General features: G+C 42.4%; 1 protein-coding gene and 1 long non-coding RNA gene across 2 annotated transcripts; one reads left to right on the forward strand and one right to left on the reverse strand.

Annotated features, from left to right (window-relative positions):
* Positions 1 to 173: 173 nt before the first annotated feature.
* On the forward strand, positions 174 to 1,306 carry LOC135532700 (uncharacterized). Its single transcript, XR_010454381.1, has 5 exons — positions 174 to 305; positions 351 to 438; positions 487 to 618; positions 758 to 845; positions 1,158 to 1,306. It is a non-coding gene; the product is annotated as an uncharacterized LOC135532700 (long non-coding RNA).
* A 559-nt stretch (positions 1,307 to 1,865) lies between these two features.
* LOC135532701 (transcription factor Atoh1-like) lies at positions 1,866 to 3,854 on the reverse strand. The gene has a single exon (XM_064960168.1). It carries the CDS (start codon positions 3,566 to 3,568, stop codon positions 2,759 to 2,761), a length of 810 nt encoding a protein of 269 aa, XP_064816240.1. The 5' UTR covers positions 3,569 to 3,854; the 3' UTR covers positions 1,866 to 2,758.
* Positions 3,855 to 10,175: the final 6,321 nt, after the last annotated feature.

A 10,175-nucleotide genomic window follows, 5' to 3' on the forward strand; every position in this document is an offset into this window, starting at 1 on the left:
GCTCTATCAGAACTAGAAGACATGGGGAGGTGACTGTTATACCAGCTCTATCAGGTCCATCAGAACTAGAAGACATGGGGAGGGGACTGTTATACCAGCTCTATCAGGTCCATCAGAACTAGAAGACATGGGGAGGTGACTGTTATACCAGCTCTATCAGAACTCATGGGGAGGTGACTGTTATACCAGCTCTATCAGAACTAGAAGACATGGGGAGGGGACTGTTATACCAGCTCTATCAGAACTAGAAGACATGGGGAGGGGACTGTTATACCAGCTCTATCAGAACTAGAAGACATGGGGAGGTGACTGTTATACCAGCTCTCATCAGAACTAGAAGACATGGGGAGGTGACTGTTATACCAGCTCTATCAGAACTAGAAGACATGGGGAGGGGACTGTTATACCAGCTCTATCAGAACTAGAAGACATGGGGAGGTGACTGTTATACCAGCTATCTCCATCAGAACTAGAAGACATGGGGAGGTGACTGTTATACCAGCTCTATCAGAACTAGAAGACATGGGGAGGGGACTGTTATACCAGCTCTATCAGAACTAGAAGACATGGGGAGGGGACTGTTATACCAGCTCTATCAGAACTAGAAGACATGGGGAGGTGACTGTTATACCAGCTCTATCAGGTCCATCAGAACTAGAAGACATGGGGAGGTGACTGTTATCTCAGCCTATCAGCTCTATCAGAACTAGAAGACTCTGTTTATACCAGCTCTATCAGAACTAGAAGACATGGGGAGGTGACTGTTATACCAGCTCTATCAGAACTAGAAGACATGGGGAGGGGACTGTTATACCAGCTCTATCAGAACTAGAAGACATGGGGAGGTTATACCAGCTCTATCAGGTCCATCAGAACTAGAAGACATGGGGAGGTGACTGTTATACCAGCTCTATCAGGTATCAGAACTAGAAGACATGGGGAGGGGTGACTGTTATACCAGCTCTATCAGAATTAGAAGACATGGGGAGGTGACTGTTATACCAGCTCTATCAGAACTAGAAGACGTGGGGAGGTGACTGTTATACCAGCTCTATCAGAACTAGAAGACATGGGGAGGTGACTGTTATACCAGCTCTATCAGAACTAGAAGACATGGGGAGGTGACTGTTATACCAGCTCTATCAGAACTAGAAGAGGGGACTGTTATACCAGCTCTATCAGAACTAGAAGACATGGGGAGGTGACTGTTATACCAGCTCTATCAGAACTAGAAGACATGGGGAGGGGACTGTTATACCAGCTCTATCAGAACTAGAAGACATGGGGAGGGGACTGTTATACCAGCTCTATCTCTATCAGAACTAGAAGACATGGGGAGGGGACTGTTATACCAGCTCTATCAGAACTAGAAGACATGGGGAGGGGACTGTTATACCAGCTCTATCAGAACTAGAAGACATGGGAACTAGAAGACATGGGAGGGGACTGTTATACCAGAACTAGAAGACATGGGGAGGTGACTGTTATACCAGCTCTATCAGAACTAGAAGACATGGGGAGGGGACTGTTATACCAGCTCTATCAGAACTAGAAGACATGGGGAGGGGACTGTTATACCAGCTCTATCAGAACTAGAAGACATGTGGAGGTGACTTGTGACTGTTATACCCTCAGTATTCAAAGTGTAGGCCTACATCAAAAGTGTAATGTGTGCATTTTGTATTTCAACATTTACATATTATGGATGAATCTCTTGCATTAAATTAAAACTATATTGAAACAAAATATATTGAGTAGACCTAAGAGTAGCATAGTAGTGTTAAAGCTGTTGAAATTAAATCAGACAAAGACTGAATTATCCTGGAGAAATTGAAGAAGAAGAAGAAAAAAACATTTGAAATATGTATCTACCAAATACTAAACTTTATTTATTCCATCAAAAACGAATATTGCAAGAATACAAAATAACAATACAGAAAGTAGTTATGTTTAAAAAAAAAGAAGATATAAATGCAGCCAGACATTGAAACCAAATGTTCCAGACTTATTCAGTCAATAAAGTGCAAGGAAGGAAAGAAAACCCCTATGAGAAGTCATACTACAAGGCCTTGTTTAAATACGTAATAAAGTCTACAATATCACACAGTGGGCTACCTCTTTCTTTAGTTATCAGTGGCGATATTTAAAAATAAATATGGCATGATGAAACGTCCCTATGAGTAGAAGACTCATTTTCAAACCCTTATTTGAAATAATAATAAGTGTAGTTAAACTGCAGTTTGTCTTCAACTACTGCCTCCCAAAACACCACCTTTTACTGCAGTTTTATAACTGCAATTTGTTTTTGTTTTTTAATAAAAAGGGACATCTTTTGCTCACTGGGATATTCAAGTTCGTGTCTAAATGTAGGCTAGAATACCATCTCAATCTAACCCAGAACTTTTCAAGATGGCCGACAAGCAGAGTTTAGGATACATTCAGATTCCAATTTTTGCCCATTTGTCAAGCCATTGAAGAGATTTTAATTTTAATTTCAGTGTACTTCTTGAACTGACGGGAATTGAACATGGAATTGACCCCAACCCTGGTGTCCATATCTAATACATATGGCAAGATGAGACCAATGTGTTATTGACTAAATGTAGTGGAGAGTAGGCATAGACTACTGTCTCAAGCTAAACCATTTGGTGTCCGTAATTATGTATTCGAAAACACAGACAGTTTATATCAAATATTAAACAATCCAAATTAAAACGTCTCCCATAAGAGTTCCTGTTGTGTCGTTCAGTCTTCAAAATTAGCACTGTCTGCCGGCCTGCCCGTCCTCAAAATCACTGTAATGCGACGACTCTCCATCACTCCCGTTAGATGTGTTAGAGACCCTCTTATTCCCCGATCCTAGATCAGATTTAGGCGCAGACAGAATGATGAGGTGACCGACGGGGCCAGTGTTCTCCTGATCTCCGATCAGTCTCCTGTTCTGAGGCAGCGGGGAGGTGGAGTCCTGCAGGCTTGAGCTGATCCCAGTCATCCTGCCACCGCACTCCCGGGGCTCTGGAGAGAAAGACCCCAGCGGAGAGGTGCATTCACTCCGCGACCCTCCCCGGCCCTCTGGCTTCACCACCCCGGTGAGCAGCTCCGAAAGCTCCTGGATGTAGATCTGAGCCATCTGGAGAGTATCATACTTGGACAATTTATTATTGTTGGACGGGATCACGCTCCGCAACGTGTCAAACGCCTTGTTCAGCCCGTGCATCCTTCGCCTCTCCCGGGCGTTAGCTGCGACGCGCCGGCGTTTCTGCTTCCGGTTACCTCCTTCTCCCTGGTCCGCCTGTACTGTATCCAAGTCCATCTCTATCCTGACACCACTGTCCGCTAGTTTACTCACCGACATGAGTTTCTCCAGTGAGAGATCCATGGAGCCGCTGTGTGCGTAATGGCCCGTATCTCTTGGTGAGTATGGAGACTGCCCTCCTCCTGCAGATTTTACCCAGGTTCTGGATCCGAGATGTCCCAGTTTCGACTGTTCTAACGGGGGGAAGTCCTCAGCTGAGAAGTCTGGCCAGCCGGACAGTTCGGGTTTAGCTGTCATAACCGCTACAGACATCCACGATTCGGTTGGGGAGCTTTTGTGAGTTATTTCGCGTTAACTTGGATAACTAATATTTATTTGCACAGCAGTGGAACGTCTCTTGAATATTCAAGGACAGCGGTAAAAGTCAGTTGGAGAATTATGAGGAAATTCAGAGACCCCCAAAAAAAGGTGAAATCTAAAGAATTCCACCAAAACCAGGTTTGGACAGCGCTGCAAATGTGTCTCCAAACTCCAAGGACGGCGCTAAGAGTTGACTCACTTGTGACAATCTCCTGGCTGTCACCTCCGGATCCTGGCTGATCCGTCAGTACTATATCCCCCTCCAACCAACCCCGCCCTAGGAGGCACACAGGTTTGGATCGCACAGCCAATAGCGAATGGTTGCGTCTTTCCGACAAAAGAAAACAATTGGGGCAATCTTAATTTATTTTCTGAAACTATTGTGCGTTGTAAGTCAATCATGATGTTGATTGACATTTGGCTTCACTTGTTATATGAGGTAATTTATTATTCTGTTTGAAGAAGTTTAATTTTGTCTTGGAGAAAATAAAGTTTTATTTTTATTTTTACTTTAAAAAAAACGAATTCATTCTCACGACTAGAGTGTATTTGTGTTTATTGGATTCCAGATAATATTGGAGGACTTTTTGGTCTCATGAAAAAAAACGAACAATTTCTGTTGATCGAATACACATTTTTTCTAAGGGCTATTTTTTGAAGTCTTGGCAGTTTCACCTATAAACAGATTATTGGTTATACTATTTATATACATAATTAAACGACTACGTGTTGTGGAGTACTCGCCTTGTCATCTCCCCAAACTTCATCTGAATATTGATCTTCCTCTAGTTTGTGTTGCTGCCAACATCAGTTAAAAACTTACCCACATCCTTATCCCCTAACAATATAATTTAGTGCAGATAAGCAACGGAATTGGCTAGTGAGAAGAAGACTCATAGAGGGAGAACTGAAAAATAAATAAACAATAAAAATGGACAATCTCTGTGGATTATTTGCGGTAATAAAAGTAGCCAGGTGGTAGGCAGGGAGAGGCAGGGAGATGGACACACCTGTCTCCGACAACCCGGATCACTGATAACAGATATGTCTGACGACAGGGCTGGTAGGTATAACTACAGCTATGAATCATTTAGTAGTTATAGGAGCCAATATTAGAGAACACAAGCATAACGTTTACTGGCTTGGGCTTCTGGTGACAATAGGTGAAAGTACGGAAATGCTTATTGTTTGTCGCTCTGGATAAAAGGTAAGAAAATCACCGATGCTGATAGTGGTGAAAAAGGCCGAGTGATGCCAAAACGTTTGCGGGTTATCAAATAAATTACAGGGTGTTTGTATTCAGTGTCCCGAGTCACTTTATTTATTTTCATAGCGTATAGTTTATTCTCCGTCAGTCAACTCCTCTACATATAAACATTTTCTCTGGGTGTGCGGCAGCTCGTTTTTTTAGATGAAGATATTGACAAATAATGAATTTATTATTAAGTATTTATTTACCCCAAAATGGTGATTGACGATGAGGAAGAGATGATGATGATCACAATCGCCATCTTCATCCTCATTCTCCTCATATAGCCTAGCTTATTATCGCCATGCACCATGTCAATTAAAACCATCATACTCGCCATCGTCGCTGTCTGATCCAGTACTCTATTCTACTTTATTTCAGTATTTACATTTCAACAGTGGCACATAGAACAGTCAGCGTGTCATGGCTCCTTAATCAACCTCATAACATCTAATAGCTGCGCTTTGAGTAAAGTGAAAACTCCTCACTCAGTCTACCTATCAGCTGGTGTCCCTTGGCTTTCACTCTCTCTCTCTCAATTTAATTTGATTCAATTCAAAGGGGATTTACTGGCATTGGAAAACATGTTTACATTTCCAAAGCAAGTGAAATTAACAAACAAAAGTGAGAACACACAAAACAACATCAACAATCTCTCGCTCTCCTCTCTCTCCCCTCTCTCTCCCTCCGTTTCTCTCGCTCTCATCTCTCTCCCCTCTCTCCCTCCGTTTCTCTCGCTCTCATCTCTCTCCCCCCTCTCTCTCTCCCTCCGTTTCTCTCGCTCTCATCTCTCTCCCCTCTCTCTCTCCCTCCCTCCGTTTCTCTCGCTCTCATCTATCTCCCCCCTCTCTCTCCCTCCCTCCGTTTCTCTCGCTCTCTCACGTTCCCTCTCTCTCTGTCACATAGCCAGACGTACAGTCACCCACATCTCCCATCTGCTGCCTCGCATGGAGAGTCTTAACTTTCACACTGTTTATAGTTTGTTACCGAGAAACGAATCAGTCATTAGAATAGCAGCAGCCGTTTCATCAACAGCCCCATCTGACGGAAGACTCCTTTAGAAAGATACGAGGCGTCAGAGCCCTTGAGAGTTGCTGACCGGGTAATGTGATTGATGATGACTGCGTCTATTTGACCTTCATAAAACGCTAAATGATAAGGTGGGAAAGGCTACTGTGGAGCCCATCCTCCCCAATTAAAGGTGCCACCAACCTCCTGTGGTGGATACTGCATCAAGCAAACAAACACACAGCCACACATATTAAATCAAATTTATTTATAAAGCCCTTCTTACATTTGTAAGTCGCTCTGGATAAGAGCGTCTGCCAAATGACTTAAATGTAAATGTACATCAGCTGATATATCAAAGTACTACACAGAAACCCAGCCTAAAACCCCAAACAGCAAGCAATGCAGGTGTAGAAGCACTAGAATGACATGTAGCTTCTAGAATGACATGTAGTCTCTAGAATGGCATGTAGCTTCTAGAATGACATGTAGCCTCTAGAATGACATGTAGCCTCTAGAATGACATGTAGCCTCTAGAATGACATGTAGCCTCTAGAATGTCTGATAGGTTATAAAACATATAGCCAAGGATTCTAGAATCCAGTCTGATAGGTTATAAAACATATAGCCAAGGATTCTAGAATCCAGTCTGATAGGTTTTAAAACATATAGCCAAGGATTCTAGGTTATAAAACATATCCAGTCTGATAGGTTATAAAACATATAGCCAAGGATTCTAGAATCCAGTCTGATAGGTTATAAAACATATAGCCAAGGCTTCTAGAATCCAGTCTGATAGGTTATAAAACATATAGCCAAGGATTCTAGAATCCAGTCTGATAGGTTATAAAACATATAGCCATCCAGGAGGTTTCTAGAATCCAGTCTGATAGGTTATAAAACATATAGCCAAGGCTTCTAGAATCCAGTCTGATAGGTTATAAAACATATAGCCAAGGCTTCTAGAATCCAGTCTGATAGGTTATAAAACATATAGCCAAGGATTCTAGAATCCAGTCTGATAGGTTATAAAACATATAGCCAAGGCTTCTAGAATCCAGTCTGATAGGTTATAAAACATATAGCCAAGGATTCTAGAATCCAGTCTGATAGGTTATAAAACATATAGCCAAGGATTCTAGAATCCAGTCTGATAGGTTATACAACTCTGTGAGTGTGTATTTCCGCCGTGTGTGTTGACATGTGCTCTGTGTGTGTGTTCTTGTGCTGTGTGTGTTCACATGCCCTCCGTGTGTGTGATCTTGTGCTGTGTGTGTGTATTGACATGCGCTCTGTGTGTGCGTTCTTGTGCTGTGTGTGTGTGTGTGTATTGACATGCCCTCCGTGTGTGTGTTCTTGTGCGCTGTGTGTGTGTGTATTGACATGCGTTCTGTGTGTGTGTTTTTGCGCTGTGTGTGCGTGCATGACAGGCGGTAGGCCTGGATTGTAGAAAAGCTGTGTAAATCACCATGACCTGCTCCCCCGTCAGCAGGCTAATGAGACCTATAGGCCGGCCTGAACAACACTCAGGCACGCTCCTTACGCCCAGGGAGCCCATTCACTCTGCCTAACATGAATATTTAATCTCTCCGGCTAGGCCCTCCCAACCGCCAGGCCGCAACAGCCTGCAGACCTGCCAAAATGTGGGCTGAGGCGCCCAGCTACACTCCCCATCTGCCGCGGGGAGGCCGGGGGAGGCGGAGGAGGAGACCATGGGAGGTGTGAGAAGAACATTACCGAGGTCAACTTTAGAAGTCGTGGTGAAAGATGATCGCTGACTTAAACACGCGAGTCAAAATAGGGCGGAGGGCAACCTCTAGTTCCCCTGTACCCTCCCCCCATATCCTAACAACAAGCCCCACCCCCAACATACCCTAACAACAAGCCCCACCCCCAACATACCCTAACAACAAGCCCCATCCCCAACATACCCTAACAACAAGCCCTGTCAGACACCAACTCGCTTGAATAGTTTTTATTCCAGTTTTATCTTGTAAGAGATGGGCCCTTGATTATGAAAAATCACAGCTTCTATCCTCTGGTAATAAGACTGCTCTCCCACTGACTCCGTTCACATCCACAGGCCTCTACCCACTCAGTCACAAGTTACCCTGCTGCTACAATGATTACTGATTCAATTTATTACTCCATTACACTGCTGTCCATTGATTATTGATTACCATTAGTATCTATCTATTTATCCTACTACTGGTCATTTACTACTCCTGTTTACATTTACAGTACCAGTCAAAACTTTGGACACACATACTCATTGCAGGGTTTTTCTTTATTTTTTAAACTATTTTCTACATTTAGAATTATGGTGAAGACATTCAAACTATGAAATAACACATATGAAATCATGTAGTAACCACAAAAGTGTTCAACAAATCAAAATAGATTTTATATTTGAGATTGTTCAAAGTAGCCACCCTATGCCTTCATGACAGCTTTGCACACTCTTGGCATTCTCTCAACCAGCTTCATGAGGTAATCACCTGGAATGCATTTCAATTAACAGGTTCGCCTTGTTAAAAGTTAATATGTGGAATTTCTTTCCTGCTTAATAAGTTTGAGTCAATCAGTTGTGTTGTGACAAGGTAGGGAGGGTATATAGAAGATAGCCCTATCTGGTAAAAGAGCAAGTACATATTATGGCAAGAACAGCTCAAATAAGCAAAGAGAAACGACAGTCCACCATTACTGTAAGACATGAAGGTCAGTCAATACGGAAAATATAAATAACTTTGAAAGTTTCTTCAAGTACAGTCGCAAAAACCATCAAGTGCTATGATGAAGCTGGCTCTCATTGGTAACGCCACAGGAAAGGAAGACCCAGAGTTACCTCTGCTGCAAAGGAGAAGTTAATTAGAGTTACCAGCCTCAGATTGCACCCGAAATAGATGCTTCACAGAGTTCAAGTAACAGATACAGTTGAATTTTACAGACACTTAGGTTGGAGTCATTAAAACTTGCTTTTCAACCACTCCTCAAATGTCTTGTTAGCAAACTATAGTTTGGGCAAGTCGGTTAGGACATCTACTTTGTGCATTGACACAAGTAATTTTTCCAACAATTGTTTGCAGACAGATTATTTCATTTATTATTCACTGTATCACAATTCCAGTGGGTCAGAAGTTTACATACACTAAGTTGACTGTGCCTTTAAACAGCTTGGAAAATTCCAGAAAATGATGTCATGGCTTTAGAAGCTTCTGATAGGCTAATTGACATAATTTCAGTCAATTGTAGGTGTCCCTGTGGATGTATTTGAAGGCCTACCTTCAAACTCAGTGCCTCTTTGCTTGACATCATGGGAAAATCAAAAGAAATCAGCCAAGATGTCAGAAAAAAAATTGTAGACCCCCACAAGTCTGGTTCATCCTTGGGAGAAATTTCCAAATGCCTGAAGGTACCATGTTCATCTGTGCAAACAACAAGTATAATAACCATCATATCAAAGTAAACTTGGAGTCGTGCGATGACATAGTGTGTGGTACTTCCACTACGACTAGGGAAACCGTGAAGTTTAAATTAGGCTACAGATTAAATAAATTCTGAACGTGCACGGTGTTGAGCTTGATGCTCTTTTCCCAATGAATATCGAGGGTCTTATTCTGGTGAGATGATCAAATTACATTGGTCACATACTCGTGTTTAACAGATGTTATTGTGGGTGTAGCGAAATGCTTGAGTTTTTAGCTCTGACAGTGCAGTAATATCTAACAATTTCACAACTTACACCCAATACGCACAAATCAAAATAAAATAATGGAATTAAGAATATATAAATATATGGATGAGCAATGTCAGAGTGGCAGAGACTGAAATGCAGTAGAATAAATAGAATATATACATATGAGATGAGTAAATGCAAAAAATGTAAACATTATTAAAGTGACTAGTGTTCCATTTATTAAAGTGGCCAGTGATTTCAAGTTTATGTATATTGGGCAGCAGCCTCTAAGGTGCAGGGTTGAGTAGCCGGCTAGTGATGGCTATTTAACAGTCTGATGGCCTTGAGATAGAAGCTGTTTTTCAGTCTCTCAGTCCCAGCTTTGATGCACCAGTACTGACCTCTGGAGAGCCCTGCGGTTGCAGGCGGTGCAGTTGCCATACCAGGTGGTGATACAGCCTGACAGGATGCTCTCAATAGTGTATCTGGAGAGGTTTGTGAGGGTTTTAGGTGCCAAGACAAATTTCTTAAGCCTCCTGATGTTGAAGAGATGCTGTTGCGCCTTCTTCCCCATGCTGTCTGTGTGGGCGGAGCATTTCAGATTGATCGATGCTTGACTGCTGTTT

This window comes from Oncorhynchus masou, unplaced genomic scaffold (assembly GCF_036934945.1).
Source record: "Oncorhynchus masou masou isolate Uvic2021 unplaced genomic scaffold, UVic_Omas_1.1 unplaced_scaffold_1991, whole genome shotgun sequence".
NCBI classification, from domain to species: domain Eukaryota; kingdom Metazoa; phylum Chordata; class Actinopteri; order Salmoniformes; family Salmonidae; genus Oncorhynchus; species Oncorhynchus masou.